Source organism: Bos indicus x Bos taurus, chromosome 2 (genome assembly GCF_003369695.1).
Source record: "Bos indicus x Bos taurus breed Angus x Brahman F1 hybrid chromosome 2, Bos_hybrid_MaternalHap_v2.0, whole genome shotgun sequence".
Classification (NCBI taxonomy): Eukaryota; Metazoa; Chordata; class Mammalia; order Artiodactyla; family Bovidae; genus Bos; species Bos indicus x Bos taurus.
In genome coordinates this window covers 120,077,331-120,098,990 of record NC_040077.1, presented here as the reverse complement: position 1 = coordinate 120,098,990, position 21,660 = coordinate 120,077,331, and the positions used below count along the sequence as shown (strand labels likewise).

General features: G+C 45.4%; 1 protein-coding gene across 3 annotated transcripts in view; it reads right to left on the bottom strand.

Annotated features, from left to right (window-relative positions):
* Positions 1–556: 556 nt before the first annotated feature.
* EIF4E2 (eukaryotic translation initiation factor 4E family member 2) overlaps positions 557–21,660 on the bottom strand; it is a 32,494-nt gene continuing 11,390 nt past the window's right edge. The window contains exons 4-8 of one of the 3 annotated variants that reach the window (XM_027516535.1): positions 17,628–17,732; positions 15,283–15,435; positions 15,044–15,180; positions 8,301–8,379; positions 557–3,136 (exon numbers count right to left, since the gene is read on the bottom strand). In XM_027516535.1, the coding sequence (XP_027372336.1) occupies positions 8,334–8,379; positions 15,044–15,180; positions 15,283–15,435; positions 17,628–17,732 (441 nt within the window). In that variant the 3' untranslated portion in view covers positions 557–3,136; positions 8,301–8,333. Of the gene's footprint in view, positions 3,137–8,300; positions 8,380–13,045; positions 13,312–15,043; positions 15,181–15,282; positions 15,436–17,627; positions 17,733–21,660 lie in introns of those variants that run through there. The other 2 variants (XM_027516542.1, XM_027516528.1) reach the window with 2 other exon arrangements.

Sequence of the window (21,660 nt, the reverse complement as noted above, 5' to 3'; positions counted from 1 at the left end):
TTTTAGTGGCTGAGTCAACAATTGGTTCATATTGTTAAAATAACTCGCCTGGTTTATGTTTCCACTTGGACATGACGAATAGACAGGAAATTTCTATTGAAATGCAGTCTCAAAACTACACTTTTAAATCTTTTGTAAGGCTCTGCATTAAGTTTCATTGTCCCTTGGTATTTCACATCAGCAATGGCCACTGGAATGCGCTACATGCCCACCTTTGGGCTAAATAAAACATTCCAGGCTAAGACCCAGGGTGGTTTCTTACTTCCAAATCTAAATCTTTGAATTCCAACACTCCTCATTCCAAATTCAGAATTAAAATTAACAACTATATTTTGGTATTAAAAATGTAAATTAAGTTTTGGCAATTAATATCAATTAGAGAACAGCTTTCTGATATTACATTCATGTAAATGATACTGGCAGTGTCCGGACTCTTCCACGTATTTTGTTCTGGAATGTACTTAAAACAAAGACTCACGTGCTGAAGGGCAGAAGCAGGAAGCAAAACACTACTAGTATCCCCATTTTCCATTGTATTAAAGAGTCCACAACCAGGTCCTTGCTGATATTTTCCATTTATTACCGCAGTAAACAATTGCTCTGAAAGTGCAACACTAAATCACTCTTGTCACAGCCTCTGCTCCTCCACTGGCAAATACTTGGAAATTCATTCTTGGAGCATCGTGGACCACAAGCGTCTCTCTGGGTGGAAAACTGTCACTGCCAATGTCACAGGGCAAACACACACACACATGAACAGGAGGGTAAGAGGAAAAGAGCACTGGCGAGGCGTGGGGCCAGTGTCTGGGGGTCCTGGGAACAGCCCACCTGGGCACACTGGACGCCCCACCTCCAGCAGCCACCCAACACGTCTGCTAGGTTGGCAAATGCCTGGTGCACCTTTTTTTCCCTTTTTCTCTGGAAATGGTGATACCATAACTGCAACTGTGTCCTGTCTCAGCGTCACAGAGGTCCATGGAGTCATTAGGAATTGAAAAGACCTCGTAAGCTAGTGTGGAAAACAGGTGGTTTGGAGAACTGACTCTTCGATCTCTGATTTAAAGCTGTTAGGCAGAAGATCTGGAGAGTTCTAGGGAAAGACACTGCTTAGCAGAAATAACTCTTGTTCTAGCCAGCATATTTTTGATGGGGAAAAAATAACTTTCAAATACTGCAAAGACAAAGAGGAAGGTGGGGGGCGGGGAGTGACATCAGCAGCTCTAGAAAACACAAGAGACTAAGAAATTAAAACGAGACCCCCCCCCCGCCCCCCAAAAAACAAAAACACAAGTATGGACAACTAAGCACTCGATCTGACAAAACCTTCACTTGTGAACATGTAACAAACATATGCACCCACACACATATGCTAACAGTCAGTCAGGTAGATGCCCAGAGGGCAAATCCAAACGTCCGCTCTCTTTGGGATTTTCAGGGCAAATCTGAGTTTAGGCATAAGTGAAGACCTCCCTGGTGTCTAAACTCAGGAGGCAGCGTTTGTTCCCTGCTTGGGCCAACGTTGCTCCTGTATTTGTCTGAGCCCTTCACAACTGTCTGGGCACTAGAGTTCATTCTTCATACTCCTGGAGTTTAAATTGCTGCTAGACTTCTCTGATCTAATTTCACCTGCAATGGAAGCACCTCCCTTCTGGCCCCTATACGCCTCTGTTCTTTTAGGAATAAGCACCCCAAGACAGTGGTAATGAGAGTGTTCAGGAGCTGGAAAGTAGGAAGAGTTAATATAAATACCAGAAGGAAATGCCTGTTACTCTCCTATGACTTCTCTGAGACCAGGTGGCCAAGGACCCTGGCCTGCAAGGATAGGTTTTAGGGGAGGCCTTAATTTAAGGTACTGCAATCTGTGCTCACAAGAGCCAAGTAAGATGGCACTCCTCGGAGGCTGCTGAGGACTGGTCCTCGGCACTTGGTCCAACCCTAGGTGTTCTCTGACCTCTCTGACTTCAGTCCTTCTGGAGTCAGATCACCCGGCTTCTGTGGCGTGTGCCTAGTCATTTTTAGAGCCTGCCTGCAACACCCCACAAGGTTTGTGTTGGGCTTCCTGGATCAGCACACACCAGCTAACATATTTACCAGATGATGAGGACTGACAGCAGATTTCTCTACCATTGCAGACAGGCAGAGCCGTGCAAAGAAAGCCGTCCATCACGGTCACCTTTTCTCCAGATGTCCTAGTTTTGAGATCACAGAACTGACCATGTTAACACCTGGCAGCAGCCAACTTCTGCTTCCCTTCTTGCATGAGGGGAATGCAAGAACCCACAACAACAGGCTGGACACAACAGGTCCTGCCCATCTGGGAACCTGGGTCAGAAACTGCCCTCAGCTCCAAATCCTGCCCTTGGAACCCCTAATACAACCTCGCTCCTCATCTAACTGCAGTTTGGTGCAGTTTAATTTACAATCATACCTTCTAAGCCGCCTCAGTGAGACCTGTGTGGTCCACTGGTTACAATTCTAAGTGCAGCAGTGCCTAAAAGGAAAGAGTCCCACAGGAGGGAAGACTGGAGGGCATAAGGCAGGAGACTACAGAATCAGTAACACACGTTCCGAAAGGGTGGCCTTGGGGGACAAAGGTGTGAAATAAACAAAATGTCCCAATAATTTAGTGGCAGATCTAGAAGAGAGCATTTATAGCTATCCTGGGACTCTCCAACAAAACGCTTTTCCTGGATGCACAGACATTCGTAATACTGCTCACTCTCAGTCGACAGCTCTGGCTTGTACACATGGTCACGACACCCTTCGTACAGCAGAGGCGAGCACGACAGAGTGCCCGGGAGGCACCTGGACAGCACACATCAAGACAAAAGGCTGAACTCCCCCCCAACAGAACCCCGTTAAAAAAAAAAGTCTGTCTATTACAAAGTCACGTGTTCCGTTTTTTTCCGCTTTATAAAGTCAGCGACGCTGGAGGGTGTCTAGCGGAATCCGTCCTCCAGGAATGAGTGCAAAAGGGGAGCACGCAGCTCGGGGACGTCCCTTCAGTGAGCAGATGGAGGGGCCAGCCGGAGACCTCCCATCCACTTCGGACAAACACACACATACAGGAAAGGATTATTGCCAGCTTGTGTACTCTCACAAGGTGATTTTTGTATTTCGAAAGCTTGAATTGTCCCTGAAAGAAAAAATGGGAGAAAAGAGAGCATTCAATACACAGTGTCGTCTCTAGGCAACACACACACACAGGGGGAAACCTGAGCTCGGCAGCTCTGGGGCCCACCTGACACCCTGGGACATTCCTTCCTTGCTCATCTAATGCCAGCATGGCCACCTGCCCCACAAGTCCCTTCAAATGCTTGGGCTCAACTGGCTGTAATAGCAAGAGGTCAGAAACAACCCAAATGCATGTGAACAGGGGACTAAATATTAATGGGATACTGTGCAGCTTTTAAAAAGGGAGAAAGAAGCTCTCTACTGAGACTTCTGTAAAGAAGTCTTTCTCCCAGAGAGACCAATAGGGTAAGGTGCAGAATAGCACGTGCACGTGACACACGACTGTCTGTGTAAGCAGAGGTGGAGGAAATATGGTTTTTATTTGCCTCGAGTTAAGCCATACATACTAAAACGCTGTAAGGCTCCATGGGAACCAGTAACAGTGGCTACCTGGGGCGTGTGCTGGCAGAGGAAGGGGACTCTGGAAATTGGGCCGATGGAGAACGAGTGGAAGGGAAACCTCTTTTTTGGTTTTCTTACACACACATATGCACACAGAAAATGTTTTAAAACCTGAATCATTAATTTGTATTATATACTCAAAAAAAAACCAACCAACCAGAAATCCCTTGGTTCAAAACTGACAGCTGCTTACAAAAGGATATTCCAGGAGGTGAAATCTGGACACCCTTCACTTTAAAAACTTGGCATGTACATCCATGTGTGCGTGTGTGTGCAAGTGTGCGTGTAACAGATCACAAGATATCTTCTTAGTTGCCTTCTAGGGGATGCAGACAGGTTTGGCTGCCCACTAGTAACCTCTCCTGTTTCAGCCTAGAAATCCAACACCTTAGCCATTTTAATCCCAAAATCTCAGGGCTAGAAGGGGCTTTAAAAGTCATTGCACCTACTGCTCTGGCCCCAGGCTTCAGACTTAAGTTTGTGTGAACTTTTGAGACATAATTTCTCATTAATCTGATTTTGGAATCATTTCCTCCATTTAATTTTAATGGCACATTCTAGAAGCTCTGGTTTTCATTGACCTGTCGGAGAATTGCTACAATTGTCTGGGTATCTGGCAACTGGACTGGAGAGAGTTAATACTGACGAAAACGTACGCTCAGCCCAGCCAAACAGCAGCGTCTTCCTGCCAATGGCTAACCAAGTCTCCCCCGTGATGGTGGCAGGCTGACAGTAACTTACAGCCCTCACTACACAGACAAGTTAACTGCAGATAAGAACACCGAGAGGGAAACCGGAGCTGGCATGGGTGAACTCTGGCTGGGAAGAAACTGATATTATCTCAAAAGCCCACTGGCAATTTTGTAACTGACACGCATGACCATGCAGCTCCATGATCAATGCTACTAGAGTTTGAATGATTCCCATCTAAGGAGTTGACTGAACACAAAGAGAACTTAGAGGAGTGATCATCTTTTTAAAGGGACGTCTAACAGGACAGACTCCCCTGAGGTGCCGCAAATAGCTAGCGAAGAAGGAGGCGTCTGATAGTAAGACAGAAAAGCAGGAGTCACTGAGGTGTGCCAGTTGAGTACCCCCAGGAACACTGTGCTGCAATACTGAGGGCTGTATGATGGGAACACCTCTAAAAACAAAGACGTGGTTAGGAGGGAAGGATTTGTTTGGCTTCCTTCTTCCCCTTTGATGCCATCTCGATCCCCATGGGCCACCTGGTGGCTCAGATGGTAAAGAATCCTCCTGCAATGCAGAAGACCCAGGTTTGATCCCTGGGTGGGGAAGAGCCCCACAGATCAACTGGATCACAAGTCAATCAACAGGGAGATCAGAAAGGCAGAGCTTCAGGAAGGCAGAATCAGAGAATCTTCTGACTATGGGAGAAGGATCTGTCTTGAAGTGGGAGAAATGGCAGGCAAATATCTGGACTCAGTCCTTTCACAGCTGTTTAGTGATGTAAAGAAGAGCATTCTTAGGATTAATTGTTCCCATGAGCAGGGCATCTTATCTTCTGAGAGAACTCCTGTGCTGTGCTGGAGCTGCGCCAGAAACAAATTCTCTCGGGTGGCAGGTAAACTAAGAGCTCTACAACGCATTCCCATTCAGAAAGAGATAATATTTAATTCTACTGTCATAGATCTCTTCACAGAAATCCTAAGAAATCAGAAGCATTTTAAAGTTTATTTGCAAAACAGAAATGGGAAAGAACAGAGTAACGGAGCTAAGAGAATCCAGCTGTTTTTCCTCCAGAATCTGATATAAAAGAAAAACAGAGAGGAACGAGGGTGGGCAACAGGCTCCTGATGACAGGCTGAAGCAGGCCGGTGGCAGTGGGCCCCTCAGGTCCAGCCTTTTTTTTTTTTTAAAAAAAAAGTGGGCTGAGAACAGCCTGGTGCCAAATTTAGTCTGAGGAATGTGTTCACCTCAAAAGCAGCTGGGAACTAACTCTCAGCTGTCCCTCACCCCAGACTGCAGTGCACAGACAGACGAGAAGACAGGAAGGGAGAAGGTAGACAGGAAGTGGCAGAGGCCACAAGCAACTTGTTTTCCCCCCTAAAGATGGGTTTCTGTTCTTTTAAAAGCAAATTAAAATTTAGACAATTAAGACTGAGCACTGGAAAGTTAGACCCTACAAGCACCTTGTGATGGGCAGACTGGGAAGGTTTATTAGTTTTGTTTTTTCAGTGGTTTTCAATAATATATAAGACTGTTCAGAAGGAAATGATAACACTTTTTACATCATGGTCTCAAAGGAACATTCTCTGGCTATTCAGCTGCCAGCCCAGGCCAGCTCTGGCTTCCTCCTCGCTCCCTCCCTGCATACTAAATCAAACAGCAAACCACCTAGGTTCACTCGGGTAAACTTCAATCTCTCATCTCTGCCAAGTGACCACATCAACTTCATTCCCCATCAGTAGAGACCACTGCTCTGCGCATGCCAGTCTAGACATACAGGGCCCAGAATCTCCGCCCCTATCTCCCGGCAGCTAACTGGGACTTCTGCTGAAGCTATGGTTAACAGTGCCATGCTTATTTGTAACGCTAATAGAGGTCACATGACACAGTCCTAAAATATCAGCAGCTACATGGAATGGCACAAAACAGCAGATAAATTGAGGAGAAGTATTTGTGGTTTAAGAATTATTTAACTAGCAGTTTACTCCTTTTACTTGGCTGGAGAAAAGGGAGGGAGGACGAGAAGGCTAAAGTCCTAGGGGGCCTCTGAAATGGCAGCTGGTATGTACTCCTTCTTGGAACACCCAGTTAAACACTTTCAAGGTAAAATCAAAAAACATGAAATAAAAAAATCCTTCTCAAGTCTGTTGTGACAGGGAAGTGAGCTGGGTTTTTTGTTTAGACTCGAACACTCCTCTCATTCTCCCAAGTCTGTGCTTCAAGGAGAATACTTAACCCATTGAAGGAATGCACCCTTCAAGCCTGCCCCATAAAAATGACATGGGGTGGGGTGGGACAACAAAAAGAACAAAGAGCCTACAAAATAGCAATTATGCAAATTTCAAAAAAAATTCAAAGGTATTTTTCCTGGGGAATCTAGTGCCAGCTGAAGGGAGAATGAATAATTTTAAGTTTTCTTCTATTCTGTCTCTTCCAACTTCATTTTAAAGCCCCCTCCCAGGTGCCCATGGAACCTAAGATGCTGTTGAATTTTAAAGGTACCATCATTCTATGTACTTTGAGAAGTAAACACTGCCATTAAACTATGACAAAAACCTTTCTTATCACATTCAGTGTAAAAATCCTAATTTTAGGGATCTTCAAAGCAGGAAAAAAAGGAATTTTATATATGGTAATGCTGTTAAAGGAAGTCCTGTATCGCACCAGGACTCTGGAAATTTTACTTACGGACGTATTTTGAATGTCTGCTATCTCCCAGCCTACAAATCAACGTGTCGGTATTAGAACTAATACATGTTTTCATCCCTCTTTGATATACTAGCCACCATCTTAGAATTCTATATTGAGTATACTTTACAGAGAATTCCTTTGAATTTCAATTCTGAAAACCTAGCATTATCATCTAAAAACTGAATTTGTGATGAAGGAATTAAACTATTTGAAAAAAAGATATGAGTGGCCTGAGTGTACAGGAACTCCAGGACTGTTTGTTACTCAGACCCCAGCCACTCGCTCTGTCCCTCACAGGGTCATACTCTTTGGCTCATCTAGGGAAGAAGGCAGGTCTCCTTTCCTTGAAAAAGTCTCCCTTGCTTCCTGTTCTGAAGCGGAGTTCTGAAACAACTATTACAGCTGGCATGTTCTTTTCCAATTTGAGAAATCCTCCATTTCTTAGGGATGGGGTCGGGGGGTTGGGGGCGGGGATAGTTAACGTCCAGGGATGTGCTTTTGGGCCAGGCACATGCAGACCCTGTCCCTGTAGCCATTCCTCTCATCCAGAATAAATTCATCCAATCCCTTCTGCTAAAGAGACAGACATGGACTGGGAACTCCCTTAACTGAAATATAAATATTCTTAAAAGGAATGCTTCGCTGACCCAGCCTTTGCTATCCCAGGGCCCCTCTCTGCCAGCAAACACGTGTTGGTCTCACCATAATACCACCTGGAACCATGCTTCCTACATAGCCCTGAAATCTCCCCCATCCCCCACCATTCACTTTAGCCTTTGAAACTTGGAGGTTCCATCACTGTTTCCTCACAATTGATAAATACCACCAGCAAATGAGACACACCTCTCGCCTAAGTCATACAGGGGCCAGAGGAACTGCCCTATTAGTCACAGGACACTGCCAGATAGCTTAAACATGGTCATGTCTGGGAATTGAAAAAAAAAAAAAAGACTTCTGGTCCATTTATAGTCATGAAATGTCAGGATCCAGAGACCAGAGATATTAGTCTGTGGAACCTCACTTTCCAGATCAGAAAGCAGAGGTGCAGTGAGGCTCATCGACCTGCCCAGGGGTTAACTGGGAGACACATGACCCAGGGAGGATGGTAAGTCAGCAGCTCTGGACTCAAGTGTTTTCCTCCAAGACGGTGGGTGCCTGGAACAGGCTCAGTGTTGGCAGAGATAAGCCTAGGGGCAGATGGGGAGGGGCAAGCCCTTGGGAGGAGGGTCCTACGGTTGGGAGGGACATCACAGGGTTACGGAGTAAGATAGACGAGGCCCTACCCTGAGTGTGAGAGACAGAGGGGGAGCGTCCGATCAGCGGCCGCTGCTGTTCACCAGGCCATGAAACTCCTCCCAGGCCCTGGCAAACCAGAGACAAAAAACACAACAGCACATTCAGATCAGAGGCTTTTTAACAGAGAGCAGACAAGATAACCCCACACCCCAATTCAGATACCCTCAAGGTCAGGTGGGGCCCACTGATACCTGGAAGCACAGCAGCGAGGGTCCCTGCCTAGACTTTCCGGTTAAGCAGGGTGGCTGACACCTTTCAGGGGCACCTGGCACTTCTGGCTCGTGCTACTGCCCATCTGGCCCTCACTGTCCCCGAAAGGACTTCCACGTCCTTCCAGCCACTCCTTCCACAAGTCTACTAGGGAGGCCACGGAGGTCAGATTAAATTCACACACCATGGGAGACACTTCCCATTCACCGAGGTGAGGGGCAGCAGCGCTTTCTGTCTTGGGGATGTGAGGACAGGAGGCAGAAATGATTTTTCTCCATCAGGCCTCACCCTGATGAGGTAAAGGCAAGTACCTAACAGCATTAAGATGCTGATGCAAAGACGTGGTGAGGAAATAAGACTGCTTCATCTGCTTCCATACTTCAAACCTTTCAGCTCAGACCCCAAATTCATATCAGGTTCCATGCGTTTCTGATAATACACAAGTAATGATTATCTTAAAAAGTTGTATGTGCCACAGCATTTCCAAGGACCAAACTCCTTTGAAATTGCCCAGGACCCATGCTCAACGCAACTTTAATGCTTATTACCTAAATTTAGAAACTGGAGCTAGGAAGGGATAAGGAATGTGACTGAGGGGCAGAGTCTCTTGGATGACGTTCCACAGAGAATGAGCCTTGGTGGCTGCAGGCCAGACACCAGGAGAAAGGCTCCCTCGTGCCTCCGAAGCCCTGACCCACCTTAAGTTCTCTGAGAGGAGCTGATGTCCTTCCTTTTTGCCTGAGCCATTTTTCAGCCACTTAGGGACAAACTGTCAGGTAACTTCCCTGGGAATTATACATAAAATGGGTAATTTGGTGCCTTCGAATCTAAAATCCCTTACCGTCAATTATTCCATTTGTGGCTTAAAGGGGTGAAATAACATTTAATATGTTAAAATTATTTGCTCACTACAGGTTTAATATTATGGTCACTAAACTACACTTCATCACTAGGTCTCCTACAGATAGCTTTTCTTCTTTTTTCAAATAGGAAGGGATGAAACAAAGACCTGGCCCAATAAATTCATTCTTGCATGCAATCATCACATCAGTTTCATTAGTTATTTCCCTTTTGAAGAGCAACACTTATAAATTAATGATGTAGCTCTCAGAACAAGAGACTGATCCACAGTTAATGGTTTCTTCAGAGTATCGCCAAAATCCAGATACATGTATGTTCACTGAATGGAAGGAAAACGTTAAGAGCGCTCAGTAAGCATGTGTCTTGTCAGTTCACAAACTCAGTTTCCACGGAAAGACATGTTTCACAGCTCTTTCTGGAGAGATGGTAACACGATGAACCTTGAGTCCATCAGTGATGGCAGGAGGTCATTTCACTCTTCAACTCCAAGTGAAGATAAAGAGAAAGCAAAATCTGACACCCAGGCAATGACCCAGGAAACCCCTCTTCTCATTCTAAGAGTGAGGTTTAAGTTATATTTAAGCAAGTTAGGTGTCAACAAGAAACTGCATGGCTGTGTTGAAGGTTCACCTCATTTATCCTTTAGTTTCCAGAAAGGCCTACACTAGTCCAAACGGAAGTTCTCTATGTCAAGAACTTACAGAAATAGGGATTTCAGAGTTCCCCTCTAATCCAGTTTAGCATTAAACTGCCCTCCTATTTTCTTCAGCAGTATATTCTTTACATGGAAAACTTCAACATGAAGAATCTGGGCAAAGAAATTTCCTCAGGTGGATTCAGTGGAGATAAAATCACTGCTCACAGTCATTGGTACAATCACTGGTTTTCAATGCTTGACTAAGTAAACCAACCGCCTGAAACTAGGTGCGAATGTTCTGGCTATTTTCCACCTGGCATCCCAGGCATATATGTAATTTTAAAACTTGTTTCTTTGAAAGGTGAACAAAGAACAAGTTAAATGTTATATCTGGCATGTAAACTGAGTTTCCTAAAAACACTTTTTCCCCCTATTATCCTAATACAACCTACAGGGAATTCTAAACAGATTCAAATGACAGGGTAACAATGAATCCTTTCAAGACCACTTTTTACCAGCTGGCTTACCAGCGAGCAAATTCTAAGGGCAGAAATCTCATCCCTTAACTCTGCATTTGCCCCCACTCTGGCCCAGCCCCGCTTCACAGCATTGCCCTCGGCTGGCCCTCACGCTTACAGATGAGCTGGGCCTCCTGCTGATTTGGGCTTTACCTTGCACATCAGCGTAGAGGGACATTTCCCAAAAGCAAAGCCTGGCCAGCAATGATGCTGGGTGATGCAGCGCCCCCAGCTACAATTTAGCTGTGGCAAGAGAAGGGATGGTTGGTCCCTGCCTACCAAGTTCAATATTTAAATACAATGAAATCTAGATGTGGTGGAGTCCCCACAATTTGACCCATTTCTCCTCTAAAACAAATGAATAAAGACAAGTCACCTACCCTCAGCTCTCTGTGCAGAGGGGCCTGGTCAGTCTTCCCAACACTGTGGCCCACCGAGTGTAACAGGCCCTGTCTTCCCCTTCCCATCCCAGGCCAGAGGCAAAAAAGGACTCAACAGACTATTCCAAAGAGGAATTTCCTCACAAAAGACTGCTGTTTTATACGGCCCTGTGGTCGACCCAACTCTTCTCCTGGTGGTCCCATGATTCTGGGGTGCAAGTCTGGCTGTGTTATGAGGCTGTCCGCCTGCAAGGACCCAAATCTCTGAAACCTCAGCCACACACCTAACACTCGATTTGACCATTTTCCCACTTCTCAGTGGGCCCGTGCACCCTTAAGGGACTGACTGTTAGCAGTAAACAAGGGTGTGAGGCAGCAAGCAGTGTTCCCTCTGCAGCAAAGCAGCTCACCATGCCCCTTGCGCAGCGGCAGCAGTCACCTCTTAGCTCAGCAAGGGGTGCTAGCAAGGAATGCAGCAGGAAAAGGCCATGAGCAGTGTGATGAAGGAAGGCTGGGGAACGAGACACTTGAGATAGGACGCTGGAGACTGGATGGAAACACAGCAAGGGGGAGGGACACCTGACTGAGAAAGCTGAGCCACCCCTAGAACACTCCCCTCACCATTTCCAGGACCCCTCATCTCCAGAGTACGTGGGACAGAATAAGTGTTGCTCTTTCCTCCTCATGTCCCTTCAATTCTCAAGTCCAAGCAGTTGTTGTTCCTTGGCTCAAACACAGCCACGCCTGTGGAAGAGCCATGGTGGAAGGACAAAGCAGAACAGTCCTGGCTTCCGTTCAGATGTGGCAAGGCTCAGAGGGGTCAAGGTCAGTTTGGTGCTTTCTGATCAACTCTTACACTGGTAGGTGGCATCAGGCTCAACCTCTGGACCAGCTATATTAGCTGAAATTAAGATCAATACATGTGGACATCACAGCGGAAGGCAAGAGGGAAAGGGCCATAGAACGTCATTCTTTGACAAACGCTGAAAACATAGAAAATATGTATTTCCACACATCAACCATCTCCATCTTTCAGGAACTTTTAAGTAATTTGGGGTAAGTGATCACAAAAAGCAGCAATGACAGAGCCACCTCCAGGATGCTCAGCTCATGTGCTAGTCCTGATGTGTGGTCTGTGGGATCCCAGGCCTCATGGAGGCGGATGGGCGGTCAGATGGCACAGCTCAGGGCATCACTGCCAAAATGGAGCAGCACAGCCACTTTGGAGAACTCCACGCTATGCCCACAGCCATCTTCACAGATGCTATCAGGCCACGTGGCCTAGTGTGGGCAAAAGTGGTTTATTTATGGTTTGGGTGGAAGCTCTACAGAAAACCTAAAGTCACATTAAGCCTTGCTAGATTTCTCCATGCAGGTTAGGGGCTTGAAGGCCAAGTTGCAGCACATACATGCTGAGCCTCAAAAACACATGGGGGGCTGGGCCATGCTGTGGTCAGATGTCCTAAGGAGCAAAGTCACACAGGACTAAGACACGTCCCCAACCCCAGGTCCTGGTGCACGACAACCCTAGGGACTGGGCAAAGGGAAGGGCTAGAACTTTGCGAAGTGTATGCAGGGTGAGCTCAGAGAGGAAGATGAGCTGGCTCCAAGGGGAGAACAGAAGGGGAAAGGCTGGCAGAGAGCTTGCGGTTGGGAGGCTTTGGCCGGTGAGGAAAGCCCACTTACACAAAGCAAGGAAGCTCTACACACACAGCCGCACACAGACGGAAGCAGGGCTTTACCTCCAAGCAAGAGATGTCTTTGAAGTAAGACAAATGAAGTCAGCCAAGCGAAGGTCAAGGATCCCCCTTTCCAACCTGATGGACTTTTGAGCTGAATTCTAAATCAGAAATCACTCTGTTCCTGTCCTCAGCATGACTGGTGGAAACTTAAATACCAAAAAAACTGGGGTCTCTTTCTGAGAGCCAGATGTCACCTCAGTGTCAGACCTCAGCGGAGATGGAACAAAATACCGTGTGATGTGATACCATGGGCTTATGGAAATGAGGCTGCATTCCCCAGATGGCCCTCCACGGAGAAGTCTGTGCCATTCCTTAATATGGTGACAGTCAGTCTGAAAGGCCACTTCTTTGATGCACCATAAAGAGCAAGAGCATGAGACAAGCTAGTTTAGCACCATTTATTAAGTGATCTCAGCTGTTGTTGTAGCTGCTGCGTGTCAGCCTGTTCTTAAAACATAAAATGCTCTTCCAATTCCTCTTGTCCGGGACGGAAGGATCTTCCAGGTAGCACACCAACAGAACAAGAGACTCCGATGACGCCGGCTTCAATGACGGTGCCATCCAGAGAGGGAGAGGGTCATGGCACATTCAACCGCGGCTTCCAGAGGTTTTGAAAAAGGAGCCTTTGGGAGCCCAGCCTGCCTGGCATTCTAGTGGAAGTGCAAAAGGTTGGCATGTTGGGAGAGAAAGAGAGGGAGCCGCGAGGGGAAAGTGGCATCTAGGTGTCAAGGAGGGGTTTCTGGCCCCTGTGGCTGCAGGGCTGGAGGACTAGGCAGACCTCTGATAAAGCAGCAAGCAGCAGACTAAGGCACCAAGCCCCAAGGCTAGCCTAGACTCTATGGACCTGTATACATTGCTACAGAAGTCAGGAAGAGCTGCTTCAGGGTATTTGAAAGGGAGAACAGTGGAGAGGGGAGAGTTGAAAAATCTCTCTTTCCCTTTCCTATCCGGGTGAAAAGGTTGCTTAGGGGTGGAGTGGGGGAATTGGGGGGGTGGGGCATTTGGGAACACTGAACACAAGAGTCCTAGTAAAAGTAGGTGTGGACCTCTCCAGCCTAGACTGAGTCTGGCTGGAGGACAGAAACTACTTGTATTCCAGAACAAAGAATAAGAAAAACCTGCCAAGAGAAAAACAGTGCTGACCCAGGGCTGCCAAGGCAAGCCCTCAGGGTAGTAATGGCTAATAACTGCTGGTGGCTGTGATGAGCCACACCCAGCCATTTCAGACAGACCACCTCCTATGGCAGCATTCCCAGTTAAAAACTGGAGCTTAGCTGGTATAAGCCAGTTCCACCCACAACATGATCTGTAAATGCATGGGAAAAGATTCCCAAACGATCTGCCTGAGCGCCATCGTTGGGCTCATTACTATAATGCTTGTAATAACAGCGTGGTGATGTTATTACTAACAATGATGAGAGCAATAATCCTTGACCCTGTGAGAGCATTCCCCATCTGAGGACCTTCAATTACAAAGACTGAATCAGCCTCACAAACAAACCTGCTCAGTAAAGCCCTCTTACCCCCCACTTTTCCGATGGGACAGGTGAAGCAGAGTGGCAGAGACTTTTCAAAGGCACGCAGTGGTATCTGAGTCAAAGGACAGAACTACACCCATAGGTCCTGACTCCTAGCTGGCTTGCTCTCCCTTTACATGTGAGAAAACTCTTAACAGCCACTCCCCACAATGTGTCTATAACACCCTGAGTTTATTTATGATCTTTGGTCACTGAAGGAGCAACCCCGGCCAGTGATTCTCACTTGTGGACGTCCAGCTCCACTCCCCTGAGTCTCAGGCAGACTGCTGAGCTAACTTCCCCTCTGGCATTCCTGCTCCCCTTAGAGTCTACTCTCACACACACACTGTTCTGCTTCCACTTCGACTTCAGCTCTGCACACAAGGAAATAGAGTCATCATTCCTGGTAAAGAAGTCAATTTCCCGGGACAGAGAGCAGACTGAAGCTAACAAGTTAAAAAGACATGCAAAAGTGGAGTGAGAGACAGACAGGGAGGAGGGCCTCACTGTTCAGTGAAATTATTTTAGAAACCGCAAGAAAAAGAGCACTTTGTCTTTCATTTTGAGACAGTGGTTAGTGAACTAAAGACAAGACAGCCTGTGTGAATACAGCAAGCCCAGGTGGTTCAGCTGGGACTCTGCAAAAGGGATCTCTCATCCAGAGCACCCAGGGTGCAGGCAGGCAGAGAACCGCACCAGCAGAGAACGGCTATGAGTGGACAGAAGCACTGGGGGAAGACTGGTCTGTCCCTTCTCCTTAAGTCAGTCTCCTGGAAGACCATATTCCTCTGGACCCGACTAAGGACCTACTTTTGCTGAACTCAGGGACACGCCCCACACCCCCCCAATCCCCCACAACACATACTTGATGCTGTCGGTGTGGGTTTTGTATTCCATAATGGTGTTGGGAGGTAGGTTAAGCACTCGCCGAAGCGTATCCCGTATGCGGGCCGTGGTGGCTTGATCGCTGGCAGTCTTATTCCATATGGAAATAATGTCCTCCTATAGGAGGGACGACAGAAGGATTCATCAAAGGAAACTGGAGGCAGTGAGAAGAGCAGAGGTGACACACATGAAAGCAGACCTGCCCGCGAGGCGGCTTACCTGAAAGCGGACAGAGACCACAGCCCCGCAGATCTCCTCCCCAACCATGAACTGTTCCCCCAGCATAGCCAAGATGAGATTCTCCCAGCAGCGGGATGCCAAGCCCTTCCGCAGTCGAATTATCCACTTTCCGCCATTTTTATTTGCATCATCCTGTAAAAAAAAAAGTATTAAAAGTTAAAATATGGTCTCATAGCATTAGGGCCAAGGATCCATGATCACTGAGAAGTCTTGCTGTTTTCCAACTATTCAACTCTATAGGAAAATGTGGTAGGACTACAGGAAGAAACGAGAAAAAAGAAACACAAGGTGGGGATCCTTGCAACCAGCCATTAAAGAAAAACAGCCACACAGACCCTTTAAACCAATCCTCTTTTGGGAACTCCCTGGCAGTCCAGAGGTTAAGGCTCAGCACTTTCAGTACCAGGATCCAGGTTCAATCTCTGGTCGGGGAACTAAGATCCCACAAGCCATACAGTGTGGCCAAAACAAACCAACCAACCAACCCTCTTTTTTGAAAACTACATCAAAATGAAATAATGTCAGATTTCAAACACAGATCATTCCTTACTTCATTTGCTAAAAGTTTATCAAGTGTCACCATGTCCCCAAATACAGACATGACATCACAGTCTCTACCCAGATCCAGTCTAGTGAAGCAGACAAACAAGAAAACTAATTGCAGTAGTGCAGTCTGACAAGTACCGCTGTAACAGAGATACATACAGGAAGTTTATGAAGAACAAGACAGTCAGAAACACCCAGGAAAAGGAAAACATTTCAGCTGGGTTGTAAGGGACACAGGAGTTAGCCAGGTGAAGGGCTCTGTGGGCACTGGGAAGGACATGGCTATGTGCAAACACTGACTGTGAGGCAGAGATGCAAAGAGGAAGATCTAGCTACACTGAAGGGAGGGTCTAGAGAGGACAGGTGACAAGTGCTGAAAAGTAATTAGGAGTAAGATCATGTGTGCAACAGAAAACTGCATAAGATTTTTAATTAAGGTGTGTTTGTGTGTGGCAGGGGCGGGGGTTCCCTGGTGGCTCAGATGGTAAGGAACCAGCCTGCAATGCAGGAGACCTGGGTTCGATCCCTGGGTCAGGAAGATCCCCTGAAGGAAGGAATGGCTACCCACTTCAGTATTCTTGCCTGGAGAATCCCTGTGGACAGAGGATCCTGGTGGGCTACAGTCCGGGGTCGCAAAGAGTCAGACAGGATGGAGTGACTAATGACTAAGCACAGCATAGCACATGTGTGTGTGATCATGTCTGTCTTCTGGAAGAATGCTCTGGCATCAGCACAGAAAAGATGGACTACAGCAAAGAGATCATAGAGCTCAGCTCTGGGTCTCCGGTGACTGCCCCTAAGCTTATTTTTACTCACTTTAACCATATGTATACTATGGTAATGTATAACACACACATAAAACTAGTCTATGGGAAGTTCAGTTCAGTTCAGTTGCTCAGTCGTGTCCGACTCTTTGCGACCCCATGAATCGCAGCACGCCAGGCCTCCTTGTCCATCACCAACTCCCGGAGTTCACTCAGACTCACGTCCATTGAGTCGGTGATGCCATCCAGCCATCTCATCCTCTGTCATCCCCTTCTCCTCCTGCCCCCAATCCCTCCCAGCATCAGAGTCTTTTCCAATGAGCCAACTCTTCGCATGAGGTGGCCCAAGTCCTGGAGTTTCAGCTTCAGCATCAGTTCTTCCAAAGAAATCCCAGGGCTGATCTCCTTCAGAATGGACTGGTTGCATCTCCTTGCAGTTCAAGGGATTCTCAAGAGTCTTCTCCAACACCACAGTTCAAAAGCATCAATTCTTCGGCGATCAGCTTTCTTCACAGTCCAACTGTCACATCCAAACATGACCACTGGAAAAACCATAGCCTTGACTAGACAGACCTTTGTTGGCAAAGTAATGTCTCTGCTTTTGAATATGCTATCTAGGTTGGTCATAACTTTTCTTCCAAGGAGTAAGCGTCTTTTAATTTCATGGCTGCAGTCACCATCTGGAGTGATTTTGGAGCCCAAAAAAATAAAGTCTGACACTGTTTCCACTGTTTCCCCATCTATGGGAAGAGTAATCCCCCCCCCAAAAAATCCTTCAATGTTGCTCTAACACCATGTTAGTGAGAAAACAACCTTTGAAAACCATCCACACGAACAATGGAATCGGGGCTTTTTCCTAGAGTTCCCATTTCCAAGGATGTACCAAACTGTTATGCAGCTTTCAAAGAAGACTTTAACCAACACCTGGCACTAACCCCCAAACCAAACAAACAAAAACCCCCCGAAAGACAGAAAACTTCCTCAGAAAAACAGTCTAAGGCTCTCAGTTCTCACCTCCCACATGGGTTTAATTCCTTCTTTGAAGAGATGGAAGTCGCTGTGGCCTGTCAAGTCCCCGGGACGCACCATGTGGCTGTAAAACCTCCAGAACTGCTCCACCTGCAGAGAGAAGACAGCAGAGTCAAGAGAGGCGCCTTCTTTTTCTTTGGGTGAATGTGAGATTTAAGAGAAGAGCATAACCACGGAAGACACTCTGCTAGAGGCTCTACTTTTTGGAGGACAGGTGTTCATTCTGGGGATTGTGGGGGAAGAACAACATCTAGAAGGGAAGCAGACTATCTGTTTTGATAAAAGAATAATGTCATACTGTTGACACAAGAATAAACTCTTTAGGCGAGAATTGCCCAGCCTCAGCCAGGAGCCTTAGTTGGTAAAATGTCAATACGCATCCTCCTGTGGAAGCCGCAGGAGAATCACCACATGCTGTAGGAGGACTTTGTTTTACACAATAAAAACCACTTAGGTTTGAGGTATATTCAGGGCCACATAACCTCAGCTTGAACCAAATCACTTAAAAAAAAAATACAGTATTATTAACATTGTGAATTAACTAGTCATTGTGCTCTATAGTACATGCCCAAGACTTATTTATAACTGCAAGTTTGGGCACTTCCTGATCAGAGGTTTACTGCCAAAATACAGCATTAGCTACACTAAAGTACACTTTATTTCTATAGAAATAGTTATTGAGCATTAAGTGACAGAATCAACCGCAGGCACTACTCCATACCATGGTGCCCTTGCTAAGGCCCAGATGGTCCAAAAACCAAGCAGGCCTTAGCTTCCTCACTCAGGGTTTAATTCTCTCTTCTTAGCTATAAAATTTCTCTTTACTCCTCCTTCACAGTCCTGTTAGAAAATATACATATTTCTCTATAAAATGTATGCTTATTTATATTTATCACACTATTTCTGTTTTTCTCACTAGTGATTTGATAAGAAATTACTTCCCTGTGCATAAGCATGCGTTCATGCTAACTCACTCAAGTTGTGGTCAACTCTCTGGGACGTTACAAACTGTAGCCCACCAGGTTCTTCTGTCCATGGGATTGTCCAGGACAAGAATACTAGAGTGAGTTGCCATGCCTTCCTCTAGGGAATCTTCCCACCCCAGGGATCGAATTAACATCTCTGACATCTTCTGCATTGGCAGGCGGGTTCTTCACCACTAGCGCCTAGTGGCGCTTCCCAATTGGGAAGCCCTTGATTACTTTCCTATTCCTCTGCAACTCACAGAGAGCACCTACAAAGTACTGGGCAGTCAAGTGCACACTTTCCAAGTAAAGAAAAAATGTGTAACAGTCTGAAGAAAACAGCTGGTATTTGCCAAGAAACTGCTGAAGACACTCTAAATAAACATGAAGCAAGATTCCATAATGTGCAGGTAAAAACAGGTACCATGCAGACAGAGATTCAGGTCACACTCCCGGATGTGGATAGCAACTGAGGAGAAACCCTAGACTGTGTGAAATGGCTGTGCCTCTCAATCCTCTAGAGCACAGAAACACGGGAAACATCTCATGTTACAAGGAAATTAGGAACGAAGCCATCTGCAGGACTTCATCACAGTATTTCACCTCAGCGAGTGCCATGCTTAATGATACCCAGGGATCTGGGTCAGTGAATGGTCCTATGCATACAACGAGCAATAATCTTTTCCCCACTCTAACACAGTGCAAAGAAATGAAGCTCGCCTTCTAGAAACTGTAGCTCACTGTGAATAAGGACTTGATGGAAGTGGTGGGGACAGAGCATACCAATCACCCCCAATCCTCCAGTGGAGCACTGCTTTATTAACAGTTTGGTCTCCACCAATCTGAGAGCCATTCTCTACAATCTTATGGCCAGAATTCTATACCCAAATCACAACAGAGATGAAATAATAGGCAGGTTGAGAAATAGTATTAAAACTTTTTTTTTTCATTCTCTTAAGGCAACTTGCATTTTTAAAACTTTCAACTGAAACCAAAAAATCAATGTTTAGATTCAGAACATGGAATGCAGAAAAGACTTTAGAAATCATCTCGACTACTTTCTTTGCTTTATAATTGAGAAAACGGTTTCAGAACTTGCCCCAGCTCACAGTCAAGCAGCAGAATGAATGACACTTGTGATCCCCGAGTCCAACGCTTTTTTCATTTCAAGATATAGTTTTCTTAGTCACCTCAAGAACTTTTAACTAGTGTCAAATACTAGGACCGAGGACTAGTGGGAAATACTACTTTAGCATCATTAGTTTCAAAACGTAACTACTTTTCTGTGAGGAATATTGTGGGACACTTCCCAATGCCTCGACTTACATGACACTGGTGAGTATAAAGCAGCATTAACCCAAGATGATGCTGATGATCGAACTGTTCAACTTAGCATATATGCCCAAAGAAAACAAAAACTCTCCTTGTACAAGCTGGGAAAATTCACACATATTTTTTTTAAGTGGGAAAGAAAAATGCTAGAAGTAGTTATAATTATGCTAAAATAATTGAACAAAATCCTGAATGAAAGCTGATTCCCCAGAGTTCAGTTTCTTCTCTGATCCTAAGTGCTTAACCAGTTGTTCATAACACTATGGCTGCCATTTTACCTGAAATGTCTAGCAAGCTATCAAAATTTTTGTGGATTCAGGAATGTTAGGATGACATGGATAGTTTTTTTTAATTCTATTGTTCTCTCTTCCAAGAATTCCTTCCTCTCATCACTTGTTCAAATTTTCTGAATTCAATCTTAAACCCATCTCCTTCCCAAAGAGGCTTCTCCAGGCTGAAATGAATCCCTTCACTCTGAACTGCAAGAGCACTCTAGCTATTTATGCACCTCCTAAACTGCCTCCCTGTATTAGAAATTCCTGGGCATGTCTTATTTCCCTAAGGGCAAGGTTTTTTTAGTCATTTTAGAACACTATTATGCCCCAAATTCATTCAACAAACTTTTCTTGAACCAAATATGTACCCGTGCACAGCTACTTCTAATAATTCAAAAAAGTCTTAATTTAACAGTAATAAGAGAGCACAGGCCAACTAATACAAGATCTTTGCTTGTGGCTGAAATATCAACTCAACATAATCAGATGATATGATTATCATTATATATGCATCTGTTTAATAAATATAGCCTGTCTGGTAAACAAACACTTTGAAAAACTGGAGCATCCTGGCATGCATTTGGGTATACAGAAGACTGAAAGAATGTAGGCTTTGGAAGGTGGTTTTTACAGCCTACCCAACCTGAGTCTCAATACTGGTTCCTCCACTTAATCCAGTCAATTATAACTGACTTGAGACTTCAGATCAGATACTTAACCCAAGTCTCATTTTTCTCATTTGTAAAATATGGATAACATCACTGACCTCATAGGGCCATCATAACGATCAAAGGAAACTATATAAGTGACTATTATTGTGTGTCCTTCCTCTTTACTAATTTATTTTAAAGTTTACTGTCTATTATTGTTTCCTTTTCCAGTGTCTGCATTTTAAACAGAACGAATACCTTAATAACTTCAAGAAAATAACGACTCCTGCATTTGATTCTGCCCACAGATCAACTGTACGAAATACATAACAATCTTCACCAAACAAGACTGGCTTTAGTCGCAGACAAGCCTCTCACGGTTTACAACTCTAGTTTTCTGTGAGGAAGATGAGACAGTGCGTGGGCTCACTGTACTGACAGTGCCCACAAAAAAACAGAGACTTGCTTTTCCTTCTGAACACAGAACAAAGACGCTAGTTTATGTGTAATCACTGACATATCTGAAACCCGATGTGAGGTTATTAAAACAAAAACTTTTAAATTTTATTCTCAATTTTACTGACAAGCTTCATGAGGATACCACGTACTATAAAATTTTGTATCTCCCATAACACTTTGCACACAGAAAGGACTCCATAAATACCTACTTAAACAAACCAGTGTTTTTGTACTGTCCCCATCTGATCAATTCCACGATTTATGCACTTATTGATTCTGACATATGTTGCCTACGGATATATAATGAGAAATAGAAGAATGAACCAATTTAGCTTTA